We start from the raw sequence: 27,655 nt of genomic DNA, 5'->3' as shown, positions 1-27,655 counted from the left end.
GCAATGTAATGCGCCATTAACTACCAAAAATTAGCTTAAGCCCACTACCAATCCATTATTATTACAGCACCAATAATAGCTTGCCTATTCCTTCGGAATGACTCAGTTGGTTTAGAGAGGGATTATTTACACAGATAATTTGGGATTGATCCCTCTTTAATGCTTTTTGAGTTGAGCCTGTTGCATAGGGCTTGCCTAGTGCGGTTTACATCTCCGTGTGGTTTGACTATTACACAGTGAGGGATTTACCCAGTGAGCACCTCACCCGAAGGATAAAGGTTGTGACAAAGGTTATAGTGACTGCGGGTTATTTGGATTCCAAAATAAAAATAAAAATAGCACGCCTATCTAAATTAATTGTAAATTTGTAATTGGTCAAATCCAAAGAGAAAAATTACATGTTTTTTTTTTGTTGTTCAAATGAATTAGGTGGCCTGCAAACCCCATGACTAATGAAGTATAGCAGCTCTTTTTTGAACAAAATGCTATATATTCTTCGCCGATCGTGATTTTTTTTTCCAATCAGAATTGTATTTTCCACTTAACTGAGTGTTCTTTGAAGAAGAAGAAGCGGCAGAAGGATCGGATATGGAGGTTAAAGGAATTGATGGGAAATTAGAAAAGAGTGATTCCACTTCTGCTGATGAAATTTCACATTTGTCTATTGACATTGGAGGTAATTTTTTGTTCAAATCGTACATTTCTGTTTTTTTTTGTGGGTGTGTGAGATCTTGAGATTCTTATTTGTTAAAGTGAAACGTGCATTTTACTTTCTATGTGATTTTGGTTGGGAATTTGGAAAGTTGATTGTTTTTCTGTTTCTTATTAGTTCGATAGGGTTTAAGAAAAAAGAAGAAGAATTTTTTTTTTTTTTTGTGTTGAGACTCATAATTCAGTTATGTTAACTAAGGAACTAAGAAAGAGAAATTCAGAAACTTCTGGAATTGCTATGTGCTTGATGGTTTATACTGGACTTCATGTTTCAATATGTGTTGCTCGGATTCTTCAAAAATGTTATTGGGTTGGTATTGGATGGAGTAGTGCATTTTTGGAGGATCCGACATGGGTGTGGCAACATTTTTGGAGAGTCTGAGCAATATAGGTTTCAATGAGGAATATAGGTTTCAATGAGGGTTAAAGGGGGATGAATGAGATGGCAGAGTAATTGATTCATAAAAATGAAAATGTGGAAAAAACGAAATTCATATACGGCTGTATTGCACTAGTTCACTAGTTCTACTTAATTAAGTGATGATCCAACATCTTATTTTCATTTCGCAATCCTATGTAGTGATACACCATTGTATCATGTTTTTTCTCTGAGCTCGAAAGGTTGAAGTTCATTTTAATCTTAACTAAGAGGGAGGCTTGAGCAAAGAGGCGGATATTTGAATGGCAAAACATGGGCATATCCAATAGGAAGTTGTAAATGTGGTTGGACAAGTGTGAAAGGGGACTGGACTAAAACCATTTATATGAGATTGTCGACAATCAGAACGTATCAATCTTGAAGAAATGATTCCCTAGTTTGGAACAACAATTGTTGGAATTGACTGATCAAAATTAACAAAAAGACTCTTGTTGGAATTGGTAGTTGTTCAAGGTCTAATCTAGCTAAAACCGCTCTTTGAAAACAAAGAAATATCATCAACTGAGAGTGATAAAGAAATATCATCAACTGAGAGTGATCTCCAGAAGTCGACCAGTTTCTTCTGTGCTAGGTAACTTAAGCATTTTTGTAGATTATCAACTTTTAGATAGATGGTTTATGAACTCAAGGTACATCTGAATGCGTCTTAGTGAAAATTCTTAGTTTTCTTTGCAACAGAACTTCGGTCTTAGTTTACAATTGTCATTTCCTACTCTACTTTGGAATTCGGAAGTCCTTGCGTTCCATAAAAGGGATATAGAATCTCACTAATTTTTTCATAAGTAGAACAGAAATTAACTATTTTACAATATGTTGATAAGCATCTCCAATGTACACAGTCAGATATTGAAGAAGCTTTATGCAACTTGGCTGGCTTTAAAAATCCTCCTACTAACTACCTATTAAAGAATATTTTGAGGACCAAAATAGGGAAAATGCTAAATGAAAGGACCTTTTCTTTTGCAGGCTCCCTCATCAAGATTGTATACTTTTCAACCAACAGTAAGTGCAGCACAAATGATGAGGCACCAACGTTATCAAAAGAAAGACAGGAAGTTCCCTATGGAGACCTTAACCATCACATTCTTAGTGGCAGGCTTTATTTCGTTAAATTCGAGACTAGCAAGATTGAGGACTGCATAAAGTTTTTGTCTTCCAAGAAACTTCAACAATGCGGTAGGTATTCTTTGTGGTGCTTACACCTTAGATGTAATTGTTTTTCCTATGGTGACTTAATTGGTTACGAATAGGGAGCTTGATTATGAACATGAACTTAATATATTTTGAGTGAAGAAGAATTTATTGTTTCACCTTTGATTATACGTAAATCTAATTCATCGGAGCTGTCAGCATCGTTAGGAATATGTACATGTGTGGCTGAGCTTGATCCTGATTGTCACTATTTCCTTTGTTTTTAAAAAAGAAACGGATTTCCTTTTTTATTTAGTTCACCCAGATTTTGTAATGCAGCTCATAATTCACAGTATACACATCAACCAAATTTTCAATTTTAGCCACCAAGTATTAAATTTTGTATCTTATGTCTGCTCCTTTGTGTTTCTTTTCTGTCCCGTTGTCCATCTTTACAAAGTGAAGAAATAGAGGCGCAGGGCAAGGATTCTTTTCCTAGCATAGCTCTTCTCCAGGTGTAGTAGAGTGAAGAGGATGACAACAAAGATGGCCTCTCAATGGTCAAGAAGCTAGAATAGAGAGCACATGAAATAAACTCTTGCTCGTAAGTAGCACTGAGAGAATTCAGGAATTGGAGGAGATTGGAAAGAAAAAGAAAACAGATCAGCTGGATCTACACTTAAGCAGTTGCTTTAATACTAGCATGGACTTTAAGATGTTAATTTACTTATATATTTTATTAGTGATAGTGGAAGAACAATATTAAATAATCTCTAAGTTAACGTGGCACAGAAAACATTTCTACAAACTTTAAACTGTGGATGATTGAAAGAATTTGAATTCTTGCAAGTGAAGTGTACAGAACAGAATCCTTAGCGTATTTAAAGTGTACAAACAGTCTAGTACGGACAGAAATATCATTTATATGTAGTTTCAGTTAAGCTTTTAGGTACTTTGGTCACCGTAGGAATCATATGCTCAGTTTAAGAGGAAATCTTCACTTTAAAGTTTATACTCACAGTTTGTTATGCTTCTTTTGAATAAGTTGTATTATGTCATGACCTCCCTAAATCTTACATATTACAATGGTTACAGGTGCTCAATGTCATCATTCTCATGCTGTTGACAAGATCAAGATTAAGGTAAAGGAGTTATTTCAAAGATGTTGGTTCTGTTTCCCACCTCTTTTCTTTTTCTTTGCTCCATTAGGTGATTATAGGAGAGTTTTCCTCAAGTCCTTAGTTTTTTGAGGAATTTTTATACCCTAAAACTTCATTAGAAAGAAAAAATATTTGTATCCATTGTGGGATGAAACAAGTTTCCAGAAGTCCAGCAGATCAATTATGGTTTGCTGGAGAAGCTACTCAATGATAAGTACTGAGGAAGCTACACACTGCAGTCTTCTTATTGTTAGAATGTACTTTCAAAGTTAAATACTTCTTGAAAATTAAGTTTTATAAAGTGGAAATAAATAGTGTATGCATTTCTCCTTCTAGAATAAATAAATGAATAACCAAATAAATAAATAAGTGACCTCTCTTATAATTTAAACTTTAAGATAAGGTGGTTTAGGTCAATCAATATGGTATTAGAGTAAGTAGAGTTCTTCAATTTGAGTCTCACACCGATAAACAAAATAATGTGCAATGCTTGGCTAACCCAAAAGAAAAAGGAAGAGGCCACATGGGGAGTGGTAATGACCTGAAATAAATAAATAAAAATGTACTCTGTAGTTAAAACTTTTAATCGGAATGTCCACAATTCAATGAAGTGTAATTAAACTAATGTGTCAGAGTTAATAGTGTATGCATTAGTGTCTGATTGGTAAAATGTTCTAAATACACTAGACATAGTATTCATAAAAGAATTCAAGCTTAGAGCTAAAACATTGCACAGAAACCCTTGCATGTAGTACAATTTTCTGAAAAGACATTAATCAGGTCTTGTAGATGTCCCTCTGCCAATGGCTGGACTATATCTTTTTGGGGGTCAAAGCACCCATGGTCACCGAAGAGCTGTAGTAGAATTTTTCGTCATAATATTTGTAACTAATTTATATGGTGAAATGCTAAAGTTATAAGACCCATGGAACCTTTTGATGAGTTTTATGCTTGAACAGGCAACAGGTGGAGGAGCTTTCAAGTTTGCCGATCTATTCAAAGAAAAACTTGGCCTAACTCTGGACAAGGTAGAGGAAATGGAGTCTGTTGTTACTGGAGCAAATTTTCTGCTTAAGGTGGGTTTTCTTTTATAGCAGAAAGCAGTATTTGGTTTGTACTATTTTCTTCAGATATTGAAGTCCAGGCACATGAAATCCTTTTTAAAAATAACTTATATTTCTTTTGTCCGCCAATCTTCACCTTGGTTTACTTAATCTATTAAGTACCTGGAAGGTATTTGTGGTCCCAGGAATACATATGCGTTTTCTCTATATTAGCTTCTTGCTTGGGGAAATGATATATGTGTGTATAGCCTAATTTACTGGGTTTATTGTTTTATTAATTTATCATGATTCTGTACTGCTTGCTTGATGGAATGCTGCGCCATCAAGACTGGTAAAAGATTGATAAAGGCACATTTCTCATGGAAGTAGTGGTTTCTCTTTTCTCTCCTCCATCCAGTGTTTAGCTGAATTGAGTACGAGTAGCAACATATGGAATACCTTTCCCTTTCTTGGTATGGTACATTTCGATAATTTCTGGTAAATGAAGTACTCTTTTTAAGGCCAGAAAATCTGTTAATTTATTGAGTCTTTTCCACTAACTAGTGAGGCTAAGACCACATTGGCAACAGAAAACCTTCTCAACTGCATAAATTTCCTGCTCTTTTCTAATTTTTAGTACAAAATATTGCTATTTTTTTTTTTTTAAAAAGAGGTTTGTTTGACCCATTCCTCTCTCTTTTTCTCTGAGCAGGCTGTCAACCATGAAGTTTATACATATATTGGAGGTCAAAAGGAGTATGTGCAGATAGATCAGAATGATTTGTATCCCTACCTCCTTGTCAACATTGGGTCTGGGGTTAGCATGATAAAGGTAAGCTTCACAGCCTAGATTCCTCCAATTCAATGTAAACAATAATTCACACTGATCTTCAATGGTTAGGACCTGCAAGGAGTTCACCAAAGCTCTCCTTATCCTGTTTCATGCATGATTTAGATGACATTCCATATGCTTCATACTGTTCCGCTGTTTTCCAACATGCAGTTTTCATCTCTCTGTTTTCAACATGTGGGTGCATTTCTTATTGCTTATATTATCTCGTGCAGGAAAAGTAGTTGATCTTCTGCATAGTAGTTAGCAGACAATCTATAAATTAAAAAAGTTAATACCTACAACCACTATGTTATTTTCTTAGTTAATTTGGTTCCTTGAAGTAAAGAATTTACCTTGGGTTTTCTCATATGTGAAGATCCCCATTCTTAAATGTTATTTTCCAACTAACTTTGATGTCAGCAAGATAACGTTGGTATACTACTGCATTTAGTAAGCATGTGTAAATGATCTTGACCAAGAACTTGACTAGATTCACTACAATCTGCATTGGGTTGCTAATGAATTTCAGAAGTACTGAGAGTTTAGGTTTACATAGTCATCTCAGGCTGGTGGGCTTTGATGGGTTGCTAGATGCAGAGTGATATAGAAGAACTAGAACAGTAATATAAGACCCTGAAGTAAGAAGACCTTTTGACTTCATAGCATTTTCTAAAGGATTAATGCACACTTGTGACTTGAGTTGCTGGAAACTTTTGTTGACTGAAGCCACGAGTTAGGAGGCTTTTATGAGCCCTAACTGCTTGTATATATTTCCGTTCTAGAATGAAAAGAATTCAATCATAATTTTATCAAGAGCAGGGTGATATCTGCAATCAATTATGAATTTTATGTATTTTCAGTGGCAGAGCTACCTTAGGCCGGTTGATCAGAAAATTTTACTACTTATAAATAAAATGTATGAATAAACTATACATAATATAACTTGACAGTACTGTATAAAGTAGACTTCTTAGTCTGACAGGTTAAGCACCTACTAGCTTAATTAGGCCAGGGTTTCGAGCCTCAGCTGGACATGTATGTTTTACATTTTCTTAGCCTTATCTATTAAAATAAAAAAATGATGTTGAAATAAATGATCCCCAACTCCACAACCATAATAATCAACTATACCAAAAATTCCTTATTGTGGATGGAAAAAAATTCTTTTTCATGTCTTAATGAGGAAAATATTTCCTTTGAATTATATTTCTAATGATGTTTTCATTAATACATTTTAAGAACTAAAAACTCGATCAAAACTGTTCTAGATATAGGTCTTTGATTTGTTCATTTCGCTTCTTTAAATGCTGACACTGCTCACAAATAATTCTGCATATGCCACTGCGTATTTTGGCACTTCATAGCCGACTCACTCTTTATTATTTGAATATTTTATGTTTATGCCTTTTAGGTAGATGGAGATGGGAGATTTCAGAGAGTTAGTGGAACTAGCGTCGGTGGTGGCACTTTCTTGGGACTAGGGAAACTTTTGACCAAATGCCAAAGGTTATTTTCATTTCAATTATAAGTAATGATTTTCAATATAGTCAATTGTTTTCTTTTTCTGCAGAATTTTCTTATGTGTTCGTTATTACAGTTTTGATGAGTTACTGGAATTGAGCCATCAGGGAAACAACAGAGTGATAGACATGCTCGTTGGAGATATTTATGGGGGATTGGACTATTCAAAGGTATAAACTTTGTTGTGTAATTTATTTTTCTTTATGCTCTTTTACACCTTTTCTGTCTTTCATTTGGATCTGTTGCAGTTTAAACTATCGACAGGTCCAATATGTCACATCTTGGATATAGAAAAGTCTAATTGAGTAATGGAAAAAATAGAAAATGGAAATGGTCTCCAAAGTCCAAACTTTAGTCCAAGTTGAGCAATTTCTTTCCCAACTCCCAATTTGTGTCCATCACATCCTCAATCCACTATGTTTTGACTGTAAAGGTTCTCTTATCAAGATAGGTGAAAGTAAATTTATTTTTGATCACAAGCAAAAAAGGGATGACACTAGTAGAGTGAACTTTGCTTGTGCCTTCTCATCGCTTTGAAGTGTGAAGAATAAAGAAATGATAAGTTGAGTCAACCACCCTCTTAAGCCTCTTTTTCTCTTCATTCTGCATCTCCCTTTTGTTCATGTTCCTCCAATCTACTTTCTGTTTTGCTCCAGATGTGCTCTGCCAACGTTAGACCTTTATACAGAAGAATTTTAAGGCTAGCTTGTTACAGTTTTCAAGTTCATGTCTTGTGTCATTGTGTGTATACCTTTTCTCAAATTGATAAATTGCACACCCCCCTGAGTGGATTTTTTGTCTTATATTTTCTTGCTCTTATTGGGCCTCTTGTGTACAGAAATTCTCATTTCATCCCCAAAAGTATGGATGGAGTCACAATCTTGTTCCCAATTGTCTAAATGGTCTAAATGTTCTTAATAATTTCCTTGTCGACACTAGGCACTAGAAATAAATGATTCCAGTCATGATGTGCGCTTTGGAAAGGTGCTGCAAACAATACCAGACCCAAATTGACACTAATTCTCTTGTATTGCTTGCAGTGTTATCAAAGGCACGCTTTAAGCGCGCTTAAGCCTTGAAGCGAGGCTCAAAACATGTTGAGCGCTTCGCCTCGCTTTATGTGCGCTTCAGTGTCGTCATCAAGGTTCTAAGACAAACTTTTCCTTGCCAATGAGCCTCTTATGAAGAATTGACACTAAACAATTGAAATTTCACTTTATAATAAAAAAAATTCAATTTCATTGGTCATATATTTGTCATTCCTGTTTATAATTATTAGTCTTGGACTAGAACATATATAATTGTATTTTTTTCTCCCTTTACGCCTTTTTTCATTAAAGCCCATGCTTTATTTGCGCTTTGCGCTCAAAGCCCCCGGACCTTAGAGCTTTTTCGCGCTTTCACCTTTGATTACACTGATTGCTTGAAATATACACCGCCCCTTCAGTTGGTGAGAATTTGGAGAAAAGTCATTAAAATTAGGGAAAAGGGTCTAAAATGCTCCTCTACTATACAAAATGTCTTAATTTTATCCTCCATTATAATTTGAGGCTATCCGTACCTTTTTCATTTGCAAATCCTTTCAGTTTTCAGTTGTTATAGATGAACTTATTAACTCCACTAAACAGTTCCTTATTTGACCACTGTTTCTGCTGTTGGATGTTGGCCAAGTAATTGAAATCTATCATAAGAGGAGTTGATGTATCTTGCAAATCGAGTTCCCATATTTTCAGTTTTTCTAAATGTGCTATTCACATACCAAAAGCTTATTTAGTGATTCATGACAGATTGGCCTTGCATCAACAGCCATAGCGTCTAGCTTCGGCAAGGCAATCTCAGAAAACAAAGAGCTCGAAGACTACAAACCAGAAGACATTGCCCGGTCCCTCTTAAGGATGATCTCAAATAACATCGGACAGGTAATTATGCGGGTCATGATGTTTCTCTCAGCAGTATCTGTAGCCTTTCCTGACTGAGAATATTTCATTTCTCTCCATATTAAGAATAATACTGTTCCGATTAGATTTGTTTTTGATGAAGTAAGTAGATTCATTTCAAGGCATCAAGAAGATGCAAGCTTTACAAGGATAGATCAGTTAAGCTCACAAAAAAAAGGATTTGTGGCCTCTTTCTAAGCTATAGAGCTAACAAAAAAGGATTTGTTCCGATTAGATTTGTTTTGCATACTACTCTCCTCTCACAAGGATACAAAGAAGGGATTGAAAGAAAACTCAGGTGAAGAGCAGATAAATAATCCACCCATTACTTATTGGATACCTCGTATTGCTCATTTTCACTTCATGCTGACAGTAACTGTATATTCTTGGACTTTGATTGTAACATGTCATAGTGTTGTTAAAATGACATCAACTATTGGAAGATACTAAAACCTAATACAACCTCTGCATTAGTCTGTAGTCTTTTCATCTCTAGAAACTCTCCGGTGGTGTTATAGACATGCATCTCTGCTACTTTGGTTCCTCAATGAAGTTGTATTTCCTATTTTGATTTTATGATGCTCTTTTCTGCCATGAAACATTTCATTATAGTGGTCTTCATTAAACAAATTGATTTTTATACAAGTGTCACCAAGTTGGTCTAAGGTTTAGTATGTTAGATATTCTGTTCCGAAGTGATGCTTTGACTGAACAAGAATGGCAAACATGAACACCTGAATAAGTTGCGAAGTATGACTTTGCAGCCTGCGCTCATGAAATGGAAGAAATATAGGGCCTCTCCTTCTTTTGCTATAATTTATTTGTTAAATTTGTAAAGAAGTCATTTTCTTATTGTTGCTGACTTATTTCTTAAATTGGGTTTTGCTTTTCTAGATTGCATACTTAAATGCTCTTCGTTTTGGGCTCAAGCGCATCTTTTTGGGAGGATTCTTCATTCGTGACCATGCTTATACAATGGACACAATCTCCGTTGCAGTTGATTTCTGGTAATTGCTATATCCACCTATAGTCAGATAATTGGTATCTTCCTTACTACCAAGTTACTTACCCAAGAAAATAAAGCTCCCATAATTTTCATTTGAATTATAAGCCTTGGTTAGTAGAGTTACCTGGTACCCATGCTAGTGGGAAGTAGCAGGTATCCAGTGAAACAGTCGAGGTATACACAAGCTTGCCTGGACACCATCCTGACAAAAAAAGATCTTTTGAATAACATTAGTTTCTTAGTGATGAATTGGTGTGAACTTCATAGGATATATTAATCGATTGGCATACTCTTTTAACATAAGGGATAAATAGTTCTCGCTAGCTATGTTACCAATCTAAAAATAAAACAGTGCTCACTAGCTCGCACTGAAACGTGGTTTGGCATTTTATCACTTTTGACTTCTGCTAGGTAAATCTCTCCTGAATTCACAAGTTAACAGAATGCACTATGTGCAGGTCGAAGGGTGAGGCCAAAGCAATGTTCTTGCGGCATGAGGGGTTTCTTGGAGCCCTAGGAGCTTTCATGAACTACAAAGATGAAAGTACAGATTCCATGCCCCCTCAGTTAGTTGAGCAACAACCCGCCAAGAGAAGTTCAAGTTGCATAGTCGATAGGATTCATAACTCTACGCGTGTGCACGAAAATGAAAATGGTGCCACAGACTGTAGATTGCGAGTTAGTAGCTCATTTAAAATTTACGATGAGGTCAAAAGGTGTTAGGCCTATAAAACAACTAGTATATGTACAAAAATGAAAGAGGATGTCAAAAGAAGCTGTTGTTTCTATTCCTAGTTAAGTGAAATGGCTAAGCAACAAAATTTCAGATTTATATGTATATGTATTTGTCCTGCAATAGATTTGTAAACCTTGACATGTGATGAAATGAAAAATGTTATTTACACTAGTTCAGCACCTTTTGTTTCCTATCTTTTCTACTTGAATCATAAACATTCTTCATGAATCATTGAATCTTTGTACGACTACTCCCACCGTTTCATGTTACTTGACCCTCGTTGATTTGACACTTTCTTTGGCATTGTTCTTCAAGATAGTAGCTATAGAAGACTAGTGAAGGTTTTGAATGAGAAGTTAATACGGAGAATTTAGTTATTTATGTATTAATTATTCCATCTTCTATTCTATATAAAATAATGTATAAATACTTCTTAACTTATACAACAACATACCCAGTGAAATCCCACTAGGTGGGGTCTGGGGAGGGTAGAGTGTACGCAGACCTTACCACTACCTCGTGAAGGTAGAGAGGCTGTTTCCGGGAGACCCTCAGCTCAAGAACATCAAATCTAAGTGACAGGAGAGTCTTCTTAACTTATATATGTATTAATTATGCATATTTCTAATTTCAAATCAAACACATTAATTTTTTATACATGAGTATCTTATTTTCTAACCAACTACGTACTATTCAACATGATATTATTTATTTCGGAGAATTTAGTTATTTATGTATTAATTATTCCATCTTCTATTCTATACAAAATAATGTATAAATACTTCTTAACTTATATATGTATTAATTATGCATATTTCTAATTTCAAATCAAACACATTAATTTTTTATACACAAGTATCTTATTTTCTAACCAACTACGTACTATTCAACATGATATTATTTATATAGAATTTAGTGTTTGCTTAACTTACCTACAAATCAACTACCAAATGAGATTCTATATTACTACTCAGTGTTTTCAAAAACATTTTTTGAGGTGAGTCTCGGAGCGGGGCGTACCAAAAATGCTCCGGGCACAAATTAAAGACGTAAATCCATAGGGTGTAAGCTCCAAGCATAAAAACGTAAGCTCTGGACGTTGTTTTTTTATTCAGTTTTGGTTTTTGAACCTTTTTTGCTTTAAATCATATTTTTTTATTATTGTTGTAATGATATTTCTTAATTGTAATACTTTTTTCTTCAGTATTGATTATTAATACCTTTCTCAAATAAAAATCATTATAGGTTATTTATTAAAATTTACTCGTAAAATAATTGAAAGTTTTACTTTTTTCAGTAATAAAATTATAAAAGTAAATATATATTGAGACTACGCCCTGTGTCTCGGGACTTACATCTCACCCCGTGCTACATAAAATATCTCGCCTCACGCCCTGTCTTTTAATAAGTACATTTGGATGTGCATGATTGGCAAAATGTTTAATGGGAATCATGATAGCAGATTTGCAACTTACTCATTCGACCTTTACAGTCTCATTTTAAAAGGAGCAGTAATTCATCAATGTTTGCAGGCACACCTACAAAACATGAGTGCCATTAATGACCACTGCAACTTCCATAGGGACTTATACTGCAACTTCTTTTTTTCTGTCACATCGTTCAAATCTCTAAACTGCAAAACTCATATAATACCCCTTTTTTGTTTTAATTTATTTGTCGTCCTAATTTATTTCAAATTTTTAAAATTTTAATTGTAAATTCAAACATAGAAATTGTAAGCATTTTGAATATTATATAAATTTTTTATTATTAATAATGATAATTACTAATTTCAAATATTTTAAAAATATTTAAAAATAATTACACTTTTTATTGACTCTCGAAATTTTAATTGTGTCGAGGAAAGTATCACAATTATTGTACCTTATTCAATGGGGAAACTCTTTAAAATTTCTCAGTCTATTGTACCGATAGTTTGATGCTTCAATTCCTATGTCCAACGAAATAAATGTCATCTCCTTGCCTTCCAACAACCCTTGAGCCATATATTTTATTTCAAATTCAAATATTTTGAAATAATATTGACGATTTAATGTTTGTTTTAAAATTTTATTTATTATTTCAACTTTAAACTTAAAAATTAGAGAATATGAAATTTGAAAAATAAGTTTTGAGGAATACTATTTCAATTTTCACTCACAAAGTCCAAATAACTTCACTTTCAAAAATCATTTTCTAACCTCAACTTTTAATTTTTCTTCCTAACTTCAACTCCAACAATACTTGATCACTATTGACTTTGCATACTTATTAAGAAACTATAAATAGATGGGTAATTTTAATAAATTACTTTTTGAATATAATAAATACAATGTTTTGAAAAATGTAATAAGGAAATGACTATAATTAACGATAAAAGTATAGAAACTAAGTGTAAAATTATTCATTGATTTCATAAAGTGAACAAATATTATTAGATATCTCAAATAGTATAGTGAACACAAGGACTAAATTTTAGCAGCCAAAATAACTAATAAATGCTTTGTTGGATGTTCTAATTAATTCTTGTTCACTATCTGTGCATGGTCGGCTCAAGCATGTATGCCCAATTAATATCTCTATAAAAATGCCCCCATCCCTAAATATCCATTCGATTCGAAATAAGTTATTTCGTAATTAATATGAAATAAAAATAGCATTTTAATTTTGAGATAATTAATCTTGAGATAAGATTTCGTAATTTTATCCAACTAAATGTGGATAAATTCATCTAAAATTAATTTCAAAATTAGTTATTTCTTATCTTTCGTATTAAAGGAAATTAAACAAGACCTAAGAGTTTTACTCCCACTGTCCCATATTAATTGTCCATATTACTAGAGATAGTTGTCCTTAATTATATGTCACTTTTAAATATCAAGATAGAATTAATTTTTTTTTAGGGGAAGTGCTAAATGACCAGAAATTTGGTCAGAATTTGACCAGAAAATTAAAAAAACTATAATATTTTTTTATTTTAAAATAGACTGATATTTTTTTTCCATTTTTTAGTTAAAAGATATTAAAGTTAAAAAGGTAAAAATGTTTAAAAAGGTAAAATAACATAGATAAAATATCATTCTGGCCAAAAAGATTTTTCCTTTTTTTATTTTACCTTTACAATTAATTCTTTTTCGAAAGTATAAACAAATTTGTAAAAGTTTTCAACAAAAATTCCGAAGGCATAAATTAATAAAACTATAATTTTTATTTATGACTTCATAAAAGAGTATAAAAGAGAAAATAAACAATTAATATACTCCCTTTGTTCATTTTTACTTGTCACTTATTTCTAAAATAAATTTTCATTTTTATTTGTCACTTTTGACATATCAAGCAAAGACTATAAATTTTTTCTTCATGTTTTACTTTTAATATTAAATACTTATTTTTCAAATTATTTTCAAGACATCATTTAATAGGGATAACTTGGTAAAATATATATATCAATAATTATTTTCTTAATGAATATGCTAAGTTAAAGTGTAACAAGTAAAAGTGAACGGATGGAGTAAGACGGAGGAAGTGACTTAAATAATCTGTCCTTTTAATGCAACTACTTTAGATTCCATCGATGGTCCTTTTAATTTTTTCTATAATTTTTTGAACGTATTTTTTTTTTTATTTATTTGTTAAGAATAATATCTTTGTTTTTTGAATAATAAAGAGCAGCCCCATGTGCTATTACATGTTCAAATTTTTCTGATGGAAGTTGGAGGATACTTCATAGAATGCTCGTGTGTGTGATGAGACCCAAAAACACATTAAATTCCCAAAACTTGCATTAGACAAGGACATGGTTGGAATGAGTTTTTTTCTTGACGGCATCAAATAGATAAGCCTAACTTTCAAAATTATTGTCACCATGATCAATTTGGTCATTTTTGTACAACCCTCCTTTCTTGAATTTTTATAAAAAAAATTATGATAACTAAGATAAGGTGAGAATGACTCCTGTAAAGGATAATAAGGCTGAAATGATTTGGATATGTGAAGATCATGAGATGTGTGGATATTCTAGTGCGAAGATGTAAGAGGTTGACTATGAATATATCACTCCTCGATCCTAGACCCTAGGTCTGGCGGGCATCCGTTGCAATTGTTTGCCCAAGCGTACTCATAACATGAGTATATATTTAGATAGAAGCGGAAACATAGTTTAAAAGCATTTAAGAAACAAGTCTTACAAAAAAAGTATTTTTTATTAAGTGACACAAAGGTCAAAAGTCAAAACTAAAATACACAATAGATTTTTTATTTTATTTTTCATCCGGTGTCCAATACACACATTGGAGCCTGACTAAATTAGTATCCGCGCCGAAAAATCCTAGGTAATATTATAAGTTTTTGAGCATAAATTATTGCTTATGATACGTAATCATATGTTAGAATTACTTAGAAATCATGAGAGTATGATTACATTGATTTGTAAGAAGTTATAATCCCTTTGATATGTGGTAGATCTTCCTCAAAATCAAGTCTTGACCCTTAGGATTGAGTTCTTGATTTCAATAGACATAGGAGGATAAATGTTTGAATCTTGTAAAAATTCTTGAATTTATGTTGTAATATTATGAAAAATACTTACCTACATTTCGTAGGGTAAAAGAGAGCTCTTGGAGGCTGTAGGGGTATACCAAAAAGTGAAAGTGAGAAAATAAACTCAAACTAACTTTTTATAAAATCTGAAAAAATATATCCAGGTATACATGTGATATATAGATTGTTTACTAGATATACAGACCGTGAAATGGATCGTAAATTCACTTGGAACAATCCCCATTTAATTTTGTTTTAGACTTATTAAGGTTCGTAAAATTCAATTCTGGTTCGGTTCAACTATGATTGTTTGACATGATTTTACTAAAATGACTATAACTTCTTGATTCAAATTCAGAATGACAAACAGTTGGATGCTTTGAAAAATGGACGAGAAGACCATTAGTTTATAGATTATGGTCTACACAATTCTTCATATTCAAAGAGATATGTTTGTTTGAAGTAGTGCCTAGTATAAATTTATACGAAAACTTAATTGGTAGAGAAGCTTTCAACCAACTATGTGTTAGATGTCCCTTATGACTTTAATTCACATACACTATTCTTTCTATTCTAAAGATTTAACCTTTATACCTTGGCAAAATCAAATTCATCGAGTTTGGTCTAATTTCATGTGTGAAACAGTTCAAATTAACGAAAGTCTGGAAGTTCAATGTGTTACAATATGATTTTATGAGAGGTTGAGGTAGGTCGGAGAGGTATTGGTGAAAGATGATTAGACAGGACATGCCACTGTTTCAACTTATGGAGTATATAACCTTAATAGGAAGTTATGCAGCACACAAATTAGGGTAGAAGGTTAATACATAGTTGAGTGTAGTCTCGTCGTAGTTTTACTCTTGTAGTTCTTTTATACTACAATTTTTGTTACTATCTGTCATTTCTTGTACTTCGATTATCATATTTTTTTGTCGTAGTTTCTATTTTTTCTTGAGTTAGATGTCTATTGGAAACAATTTTTCTGTCTCCCAAAAAAGGAGTAGAGTTTGTATATAGTTTATCCTCTTCGTACTTCATTAGTAAAATTGCATTAGTATGTTATTATCGTTGTTAATGTTATTATGTGCTTAAGCATAGGTCTATAACCAAATCAATAAAATATTCATCATTAAATAACAATTCTTAACAGTTTAGTTTTCAATTTAGCCGATAAGAAAACATGTTTCCTTTCTTATTTCTTTGTTTATACCCTCTTTCTTCAATAATGATAACCTCTATGCACTTTTGTACAAGTATATGTTACCCAACGAACAACTAATACAAAACTAGACCCAACGGCAAATAAATACCTACAATTGAAAAATGAAATTGTGTTTATTGAATAAACATGGTGTTGTGATAACTCATAATATTAACAACCATCAATTAAAGGATCAAAAGGTCGTAGAAGTAGTGTAATAATAAAATCAACGCGAATAATATATTCAATACAATTCTATTCTGAAAAGAATAAGGTATATATACAAATTTTATCACTATTTCATAAAAATTAAAAGATTGTTTCCGAAAAACCTGAATCTTTAAGTACATAATTATATGGTGAATTAAAGATTTTACATTACAAAGCTCAATAAGGGGAAAAAAAGGCCAACTTATACCTCATAATCCCTTAGGCCATGATCTAAATCAAACAAATCTAATTATTGACTAAGCAAATTACATTACTATAATATTAAAATTAATTAAAGATTTCCATAACCCAAGAAGGCAAAAAAAAAAACATTTTTTCACTTAGAATGGATGCACATTCTTCGTTAATCCACCGTTCACATTTGTGAAAAATCCGACGAGCTCCGGCCGGTAAGGAAGATACGATCGCCGGCGATCTTCAGCTTTTGCTTTACTCTTCATATAAGCTTCATGAGCTAAAACCCCTTCACTCTTCTTCACAACCTTCTTCGTCTTCTTCGTTACTTTTCCGATGACTTTCACTTCGCCGGAGATCTCCTTTTTCTTCTCCGACGTCGTCGTTTCATCTTTCCGAACAACTTTTTCCTCTACTTTCGCCGCCGGGGTTGTTGGGTTTAAGAACACAAAGGTATCTCTTCCGTCACTGTTACTCCGGTGAAGAAAGTCTTTAAATCTCCATAGCTTTGAAAATCCGGTTGAATTACTCTTTTTACATACCTCTGGATTGTCCCGTGTTGCTTCAATTGCTTTATTTTTCGACCATTCACAAAAGGGTCCGGCGATTTCTTCACTTGAAGTCGCCGGAATTGAGTTATCTTCCGTTTGTATAAATATCTTCTTTACCGGTGGCCTGATCGGTAATTGTTCCTTCAAAGCTTCTAAATCTTCGTCGGATAGAAGAAGATTCTGATTAAACAACGGAAATAGAGGTCGAATTTGACCATTGTAAAACATCTCATCCGCCGCTATCGGCGGCGCGTCTATCCCACACGCGAAAGAAAACTCTTCTTCTTCATTATCATCGTCATCGTCTTCAACCTCCTCCTCCTCCTCCTCATAACCATCTTCTTCGATTATCTGTTGGTTAATACTCAACTGCTCTGTAAAATCTTCGGTTAATTTTCCGATCATTTCTTCGTTATACGAGTCTTTTAAGGTTTCAGAATCCATTTTCTTGAAATACCCAGAACCCCAAATTCGATTTACTGTAGAAATCTGAATTTTTTTTTGAAGAAAATTAGAAAGAGAGAATTTGAGGAATTTGAAGGAGAAGAATAAGCAATATTTATATTTTTAGTATATAGTTTTTTAGAAGGATGAGGATTGGGGTTTGAAATAAATGAGGCTATATATTGGGTGGTTGGTAGTAGTACCAAGTTTGGTTTGTCATGTTATAAATACTACTACTACTTTCCTAATAACTTCCAAATTTGAAAATTAAAATATGTAGATATTATATAATGTAATTATTATTATAATATAAAATATGTAGTAGATATTATTATTATAATATACTTGACAAGATCATACTCAGAGAAAAAAAAATCAATCAACCTTTTAGATAATAATTACACCATTCATTTTTTATTTAAATATAATAAATGAGGTTTGAATAGTTGCTTCGTTTTATTTTATAGAGCAATATTTGACTAAAATATAAAAGTTAAGAATGATATTTTTTTATACCTATCATAAGATAGCGCTCCCTCCGTTTAATTTATGTATTTAGATATTTACTTTGACACAATTTATTAACAAAAAATAAAAAGATCTTTTGTATCTTCTGAGCTCAAACAAAGAATAGTTTTTTTTTAGAGTTAAATTTAAAAGGAAGGAGATATTTTTTTGTAAACTAATAAAAAGATAAATAAATTAAGATGAAAGGAGTATTTTTATGAATTACAAATTTGATTCGACATGTCAAGCTAGGATCAAACTTCTCTTTTCGGACAACACATATAAAGAGACCGACCTTCCAATAGTTAAATAATTAGTAAACCTTAGAGATAGAGAGAGTAATAATTAGTGAGATGATTTATAATCTTACAAATATTTATAATTTATTTTAAATCCAAGGTTTTCTACTTATTCAATCAAGATGAATCACGAGAATTAAAAGCTATAAACTTAAATATATATTATCACATCCTTTTAATATAAAATTAAAAATTTACACATAAAATAATAAAAAAGATTAAAAAATAAGTTTGGGGAAAAAAGGAAAAAGTAGGGAAGGTGAAAGGAAATAGTAGTAAATGAGGAGGAAATATTGAAAAAAAATTTAAAAAAGGTGTTTCCGCGTTAACGCTAGGGAAAATGTGTCTTTATTTGTTTCGAGGAACCAAGAAGGAGGGCCGGTGGAGATGGGGCTGTCGAATATGACTTTTTGACATTTTTATATCAATCAAAACACATGTTCAATTTCACACTTCCTATTTTTGGGACAAAAAACTTATTTCGAAAGATTCTCAACGTATTTAAGTATAGCAAATCAAATATTTATGGAAAAAAGGGTAATATAACTGTGAGATAAACAATTAACAAGAGAAGCAGTATAAAACATTCAAGAAAATAAGCAATACACAATGAAATTATGTGGTAATTGAAAATATAATACTATGTATATAACTAATACTATTACAATAGATACAACGCTAACGAGGTCCAACTAAACTTGAATCCATTGAAAAGTGAATCAAAACTCAATTATCTACTGACCTTTTACTCTAATCAGTAGCCTCCAAATCATCTTATCTAAGACCTCAATATGTTGATATATCTTATTTAAAAAAATTATTATTAATCTTTTAATTTTATAATTTTAAGATAAAAATATATTTTAAACATGTCATACATTAAAATTAAAAATTGTTAAAAAGTGGAACAAACAACTTAAAACGATGGCATATTATGGTAAGAAAGGAAAGGAGATGTTGACAAAAATAATATTGTATGGTCCAATCGTGCGCATAGAAGAGTATATTTCGTAATTGTGTGGGGAGTCGTTGTTGTTTCTAGAAGACAGGATTATTAATTGTCATATTAGGTGACTTGCCGTGATTAGGTAGAGATTTGCACTTAATCATATGAAAAGGTATATTAAGATTATTAGTTTTACCAAAAAAAAAATATATTCAGATTATAGATTTGAGAGGAGAAAAAATGGGGAAAATTACATAAATACATAACTTAAAATATCATAACCTTTAAAATTTCTTACCATTTAGAAAAATTACAAAAATTCCTCTCGGATACATCACTATCCTCTCTTGATACATCTCTTCCCTTTTGGATACATTTCTCCCATTAAGTAATGTATCATTTGTAATGTATTGGACTACCAAAGAATATATTCGAAAACAATGAAAAATTCAAAAAAATTGTGATTGAGAAAACTTTTACTTTAAGATAGAATATATTAACCTCAAATGTATGAAATTTCGGTAAGCTTCCCAAATAAATACCCCCTCATATTTGGGATATATATACACTATATTCTTTTGACTCTTCAAATTTATTGTGCACTTCTAATTTTGTCAAATATTTAATAAATTTTAATGGTTAGATTTAATGTGAACTGTGATTTTTCTTAATGGGAATTGATAATTGAAGTGGTGTTTTTTTCATTTGTTGTTGCTTTTTTGGCATATTTTTGGTGTTGAGAGCAATTTTTCGAGAGATATTCTTTTAATTTTATGGTCTTAAACATGTTATGTGAAAAGTTGAAATGAAAAGATTATCAAAAAAATAAAAAACTTTTTTTAAAAACAGTTAAAAATAGAAAATAAGGCAAATAGATTAAAACGGTAAAAGTATTTTTTATTTTTTTCAATAGTTATTTTAGGTGTGTGATGCCCTTTTTGGTGTAGTAATTTTAAATATTTGACTGGACTTTCCTAGTGTTGCTAATTAAATTTTATAATTATGTCGTTTCTTTAAGTTATACTTGAGATAACGGTAGACATTGAAAATTTGTAGGATTACAAGACGTGTCCAGTTCTAGTTGGAAACTCTACAAAGTTTGTATTTAATTTTAATTAAGATTCTTGGAAGTTACTCAACAGTCAATCCTAAACCATAGTTCATGTTTATGTAAAGTGTGTTATATTCCCTTAAAAAAGGCATCTCAAATATTCCACAAATTTGTGGATCTAGGGATCAACAAATTTACACTCACAATCTTAATGAATAAAATTATTATTTTTTATATTTTATTTATAATTTCATATCATATTTGTGATTGTAATTTATTTTTCTGTCACTTTAAATTTGTTGCAAACAATAACATTAGAATGGAAATTGTTGATGTGATCAGTGATGTAATGGATTAATTAATCTTATATTAAAGAGGTGACTAGTATAAAAATAAGTGTATTTTCAATTATATCGTTAAGATTCTGAAAAATAGCCGAATCTTTCACACCCAAAATATTGTTTTTTTTGTACCTTATTATGATGGCAAAATGCCTAGGCCTTTTCCGATTTGGATGTTATTCATAAAGGTCTCATCAAAATAATACTATCATTCATAAACAAACTATTGATTCTCTTGAATAGATTATGGTTGCAAATATTAAAATTTGTCTGATTTTAAAAAAATTGTTTGATAAAGAAAGTTAAAATGAGGGGAAAAATTAGTAACAGGGATTTGGGTTGTCAATGCTCATTTTAGATTATAAAACAATCATAAATATTTCCCCAAATTCCTTATATGAAATAATACTCATAAGCTTGCAATCTTACTTAAATCTAATACCTCACCACATTTTTCGTAAAATTCAACCTTAATCTTATTGCATTATAAATTTTAACATCGATCACTTTATATCAATTAAAAAAAAATATAATTTGAGAGTATCAAATTTTAACGTCATTGTCAGAGAATACAATTAAAAATTACTTTTTGATATAAGTTCTCGTATCATATTTTGTATCAAGTAAAATGTAGAAAACGATTTTTTTCCATTAAAATTTTATCATATGAAATCACATAATACACACTAGAATCATATGAACCATACACCTTAATAGGTGACGTCATTATTAGTAAAGAGGATAAATGTTACAAATAATAATATCTAAACTTTGGCGTATCAAACAAGTAGTTTGGGACTTACATCATTCCTTATCTATCTAAATAATAATAATACACGTATTGCCTCATGTCACTATAATGTTAGTTTCAATTTTTCGTATTTATTTTTGAGGTGTATATATGTTAATTAATGTGCTTCTTCATCACGGCTTATCTATCTCCATTTATTTTTTTATTCCAAATATGCAAAGCAGTTAAACAAACAATAAAATAGAAAGTGGGTAGTCATTTGTCAATGAGCTAACTAATTAAAGCTTGACTTCTTTGTTAAGTCTTTTTTTTGTCAAGAAAAAGGTGAAAAGTCGAAAATGAATTCACCAACAACGATGGACTTTGTTGGTGTAACAACCATACACATTGTGAATGTGAATTGGCCAATGTGGATTTGGAAAGTTCTCTAATTACTATGTTACAATATCTAGTACTCCGTTAGAAAATTTAATAATTTTATCATTTTAGTTAACATTTCTCTAAAGGGGTGTGCGAACGAAACTATGACAAGTAAAATGGATTGAATGAGTAATACATAAGTTCTAATGTAATATCTGTGGTGATGTTTTTCAATTTTCTCATATTTAGTTGACTTTAATATTTTGAAAAATATTTTTGAAATTGGCTTATTCTTTCCCAATATAAGAAAAATAATTCCTAGGAAAACATTTTTAAAAACTCTCTTAAAACATCATGATAGGTGCCCGAGACTCCACCTTGAAAAACATAACCCGCGACCCAACTCCCACTCCCAATCCCGACCTTGACCTGGGACTCTACTCTAGGCCCCGGTTCCAACTCAAAGCCCAACCCAAAATCAGGACCTGACCTCAAATTGGAACATGACTCCCAACCCCAACCCCAACCCCAACCCCAACCAAGTACTCGAGACTCGACCTCAAATCCTACCTAATACCCTTACTCAACTCTCGACTTAGACCTAATACATAACCCCTCACCCGAGACCCAAGATCCCACTCCTGATCCCGACCTTGACTCGGGACTCGACTCTAGGCCTCGATTCCAACTCGAAGCCCAAACCAATATAGGGACCCGACCTCAAATTAGAACACCACTCCCAACCCCAACCAAGTACTCGAGACTCGACCTTTAACCCTACCTAGTACCATTACTTAACTCTCAACTTAGACCTAATATATGACTCATGAACCCGAAAATGACCCTGGACCAAACTCTAAAACCCGTGTCGCAAACCAATTCACAACCTTGACTTGGGACCTAACACTCAACCCCAATTTAGGACCCAGACTCCAACCCCGTCTATGGACACGACATGGGACATGCGGTTCAAACTCTTGACCACGAACCAAGACCCGTCTCTTGACTTTAGCCCGAAACCACACTAAACTCGATCCTAACCTATGACCCAACTTTCGCTCCCAACTCCTAGCTTTGTTCCTTATCTCGATTTGGGACTTAACTCCTAACCCTGGCTTAGGACCCGAGACTACCCTTAACCACAGTCTTAGCCCTAATCTAACACCCAAGACATGACCCATTTGGGACCTAACTCCCAACCCTAACTCGGGACATGACTGTTGACCCCTACTTGGGACATAACTTTAGCCCCGACCTAGGTCTAGAATCCTAACCCTGATCTGGGACTTTACTCTTAACCCAAACGTGGGACTTGGATCTTGACCCCTACCCGGTACCTGACTATTGACCTAGGTCTCAACTCCAAACCTCTATCTAGAATTCGACGACTCCTTACCCTCATTTCAACCCAAGACCCGACTCCCGACCCTATGTCAGACTTCAAACTTGATCAACCCTGACTTAGGGTCAAGGTCAGGTCATGGCTCAACATCAAGTCTTTAATCTCAAGTCGGGATCGAGGTCAAAGTTAGGTCCTGAGTTGGCATCAGGTTTGTGTCGTGGTCGTGGCTGGGGTTGGTTGTCGAATCAATGGTTAGGGTTAGAATATGTTGGGGTTTGGTCATGTCTGGAGAAAATTTTGGGGCGAAGTCATATCTCGTGTTGTGGTTGGTACAGGGGTATGGGTTCGTGTTAACGATCGGGGGTCTGGGTCTTGGTCCGTTGTCGTAGTATTGCTGTGGATTATACCTAAATGATCTTGAGATAATATTTTCTTCTTACTAATATTATTATTAATATTTTATTATTTGTAGTAGTATTAAATTGTTGCTATTAGGTAACTAACTAATATCGCAAAAAATAAATTATGTGTTCTCACTACTCTTCTTTCATTGAAAGATATCCAATTGCAAATTTAAGTGTTTTAGCCAAGTCATGCGAATATAATCAAATTTCTTAATTGATTAATTTTGAAAATAAAAAATATATTTCAGCTGATACTCTAGAAAATGGGAAGTAATTTTTCTTCAGTCTCTCCATTTCCAAGTCTGTTCAATATCCATTAACTCTCTACTTGTAAATTAATCAGTGTCATAAGTCATCTAAAAATATAATTAATTAATTTTACAATAAACAAAATTTCAATACCTTTGAAGACTTACTATTACCTAGTGCAGTAGTGCCAAATCCAAAGGCTGCTGAAATTTCAATACTTTTTGGCTCTTAGATAGTCAATTAAATTAGGTAAACAATAACATTAATACTCTTTTGATCAAAGAAGCAATAACAAGCATAGCCAGAAACAAAAGTTTTTTTCCCCCGTGAATCAATAAAATATTTATGCTATAGAACATGATTTTTTCGTTTATTTTTTACCAAACCAACTTATTGGGAAAATGCATGATGAAAAACAGGTTTCATTGAAATAGTAGAGAACTTCTTATGAAAACATTACTATATTTTCTTTTCAGTATATCTATTCAATCGAAATATCTATGAAAACAGCCCGTTAATATTTTCAATAGTAAATTCAGTGGCAAAATAGTAATTTTATTAGTAGGGAAAGAAATGGATTTAAGCTATGCTAATTACTTAATAAGTGACCTATTTGTATAGATTTTTTTTTTTGTTACTTCACTTGGTGTTTGGTATTAATTTGTATTGAGGTTCAACTAAATTTGAATTTGCGTTAAAAAATCTCACATTAAAAGTAAAACATTCTCTTATAAAAATAATTGCATACTCAAAACTCAAATCTGAAACCTCGTATCATTCATTCTATCACAACCTTATCAATATACTAGATAATGTTGCCCGTGCTATGCACGGGCCCAATAATATAAATGGTATATTCTGGGGCTAATAACCGAGTTTTTGAAGCGATTGTTTGCGTGGATAAAGGAATAAGTTTTTTTATCACAAACCTGTACTTTCTTTGACGCTATTTAAGGCATAATAAGACTACCCACATACAACATTTTTGAAATATTTTATGTTGTCAATTATCATGATTTATAGTATTTTTACGATAGATTCACTTCAAGAATTAGTGGAATTTTTTGTATTTTTTTTCCAAAACATATTTTATGTTGTCAATTATTATGATTTATAGTATTTTTATGCAATTTTTAAATATAAAAAAAATAAGATAAATAAATTAAAATGGACCCAATATATGTTATTTTTGTTGTCTCAATTTATGTGACACAAATGAAATTTGTAGCGTCATCCAAATTTTTATATTTTTTTAAAAAATGTTTGAAGTTATTAATTATTGTGATTTATAATATTTTTATGTAACTTTGAAATAATGTACATTACTGGTCACTTTGTCATAATTTATGTGATATTGATAAAATTACAAAATTAACCTTTTAAAATGTCTTTCAGATATTTTAAGTTGTTAATTATTATTATTTATAATACTTTTTTGGTATTATTAAAATGATATGTGTTATTTTTTATGTCCCAATAGATGTGAGCCTAATAGAATTCTGAGAGTCAACCTATTTTATTATATAGTTTTTAAATATTTTAAAGTTTTTTAAGTCATTTGTAAATGATATATGTTGCTTCCTTGATTGAGACTTTTCCATTTGTGATATATATATATATATATTATATATATACATATTCTATATTATTTTAAAAGGGAGTTTATGCCCAAGTTCTACTATATAATATTCAAGAAAGTCTCAATCTTGAATATTATATATTATACTTAGGTATAAATAGAATTTTAAAAGTCCCACAAGTATAATATATAATATTCAAGATTGAAAAAAGTCTCAATCTTAAATATTATATATTATACTTTGGCCTAAACTCTCTTTTATAATAATAACTAGATATGGGACCCCGTGCTAGCACGGGGCCCAATATATGTTACTGTTTCTGTTTCAATTTATGTGGTACATATGAAATTTGAAGTTAATCAATTTTTAGTATGTTTTTATATATTTTAAGTTGCTAATTATTTTTATTTAGAGTATGTTTTATGTAAATATATTATAAATCACAATAATTAACAAGTTAATATAAAAAGAAACTTATAAAAAATTCATTGACTTTTGAAATTTCATTTGTGTCACATAAATCAGGACAAAGCGAGTAATATATATGAAAATTATATAAAATGTACTATAACTCACAATAATTAGCAACTTTAAATATCTATATATCTATATTTCTCCCAATTTATGTGGTATAGATGAAATTTTAAAAGTTAATAAAAACTTTTTATATGTTTTCAAATATTTTAAGCTATATTATATTATGATTTATAATACTTTTTACATAAAAAATTATTTATATAAAGTATAAAATAAAAAATTTGAAAAATGAAAACATAAATGTCAGCACGAGTCCAATCTATGTTAATTTCTATGTTTTAATTATTGTAATACCGATTGAATTTGGAGAGCCAACAAAATTTTTAAAGGATTTTTTTATAAATTTTAAGTTGTTAATTATTATAATTTATAATATTTTATTTATTTTAAACCAATATATGTTTCTCTCTGTCTCAATTACATGACACATATGGAATTTGGAGAGTTAACTAAAATTTTAAAATATGTTAAGTTGTTAATTATATACCTTATAGTACTATTACGTCATATTCAAATAAAATATGTAATTTTTTAATTTCAATTTATGTGTCATTGATATAATTACATATATTAAGTAATAAAGAATTAATGTCTAAATTATGTGACACCTATGAATTTTGGAGTGTAAATCAAATTAGTTATATGATTTTAAAAAAAATAAATGGTTAATTATTACAATTTATAATACTTTTTTATATTTTTAAATATATATATATATATATATATCTTTATGATATTGATATTAGTATTATAATAAATTAAATTTTATTATTTTTAAATTTATGATCTTGTCAGCCTATGCCACATTATAAAATGTTCCAAAGTAGATATCAGATTTACAAAAATGTGATGCCACTAAAGTAATAAAATAACATCTAAGGGCATGAACCTATATATATATATATATATATATATATATATATATAAAGCTGAATATAGACAATATGATGTGACACCTCTCTATGGCCAACATTTCTATTCATTTTTTTTCTCCTTTTTTTGACATTTTTTTTTTTTTGACATTTTATCTTTGTTTTGTATTTTTTATTTGTATTGTAAAAAAAAAACTGAAAGTATTTATGTCATACCTAATTAATTATCCCTTTATAACATCCATTACACTAATATAGATTTAAGTAAATGGAAATGGAAGATGAAAAGATAAAAACTATTCATTTTTCATAACTATTTATAATTATTTAGCCTATAAAATAAAATAAAAACAGTTGAGCATTTGTAACAAATAAGAACAAATTTCCTCACTTTGGCTCTTCTTCTTCTGACGATGATGATGAATATATGGTATCAACTTATGTCGCTAAGATGTCCATCAAATTTCTAGGTCATGTGACTTTTTTAACAAAAGAGAAAGAGAGAATATCTCATAATTCTTCTGAAGACATTAATGTAAAGAAAGAAATCATGTAACAAAAGTTTCTCCTCAAAATAAAAGACTTTTTGAAAAAATATTTATTCCTCCTACAAGGAGAGAAAATTCATTGTGGTTGAGAAATTTATAAGAAGCTGATTAGTATTTCAAAGGGTAAGAAAAATTATTTGGAGAAAAAATCATTCTATTTATGAAATTTTTATCAAATTAGGAGGTGAACAAGCAAAAATTTATTTTGTGAT

General features: G+C 31.3%; 3 protein-coding genes across 3 annotated transcripts in view; 1 reads left to right on the top strand and 2 right to left on the bottom strand.

Annotated features, from left to right (window-relative positions):
- The window catches only part of LOC125815695 (protein NSP-INTERACTING KINASE 3-like), a 451,704-nt gene that overhangs the window by 285,009 nt on the left and 139,040 nt on the right, over window positions 1-27,655 (bottom strand). The gene's annotated exons all lie outside the window — the stretch shown is intronic.
- Window positions 292-10,695, top strand: LOC125815760 (pantothenate kinase 1). Its single transcript, XM_049495312.1, has 10 exons — window positions 292-676; window positions 2,117-2,326; window positions 3,377-3,423; window positions 4,401-4,517; window positions 5,197-5,316; window positions 6,728-6,822; window positions 6,914-7,007; window positions 8,625-8,756; window positions 9,669-9,781; window positions 10,239-10,695. The coding sequence occupies exons 1-10, from the start codon at window positions 589-591 to the stop codon at window positions 10,501-10,503; spliced, it is 1,281 nt and encodes a 426-aa protein (XP_049351269.1). The 5' UTR covers window positions 292-588; the 3' UTR covers window positions 10,504-10,695.
- LOC125815847 (uncharacterized) lies at window positions 16,557-17,845 on the bottom strand. The gene has a single exon (XM_049495408.1). It carries the CDS (start codon window positions 17,654-17,656, stop codon window positions 16,808-16,810), a length of 849 nt encoding a protein of 282 aa, XP_049351365.1. The 5' UTR covers window positions 17,657-17,845; the 3' UTR covers window positions 16,557-16,807.

The sequence above is a fragment of the Solanum verrucosum genome, unplaced genomic scaffold (genome assembly GCF_900185275.1).
Source record: "Solanum verrucosum unplaced genomic scaffold, falcon-dt-bn FXZP01000085.1, whole genome shotgun sequence".
Classification (NCBI taxonomy): Eukaryota; Viridiplantae; Streptophyta; class Magnoliopsida; order Solanales; family Solanaceae; genus Solanum; species Solanum verrucosum.
Note: the sequence above shows the minus strand (reverse complement) of the source record. Positions and strands in the feature narration are given on the sequence as shown.

Excerpts from the sequence above, each read along its gene's own strand:
- LOC125815760 (XM_049495312.1), top strand. The coding sequence starts at position 589 with ATGGAGGTTAAAGGAATTGATGGGAAATTAGAAAAGAGTGATTCCACT. Across the intron at positions 3,424-4,400 it reads TTGACAAGATCAAGATTAAG|GCAACAGGTGGAGGAGCTTT; the intron begins GTAAAGGAGTTA and ends ATGCTTGAACAG. Across the intron at positions 4,518-5,196 it reads GAGCAAATTTTCTGCTTAAG|GCTGTCAACCATGAAGTTTA; the intron begins GTGGGTTTTCTT and ends TTCTCTGAGCAG.
- LOC125815847 (XM_049495408.1), bottom strand. The coding sequence starts at position 17,656 with ATGGATTCTGAAACCTTAAAAGACTCGTATAACGAAGAAATGATCGGA.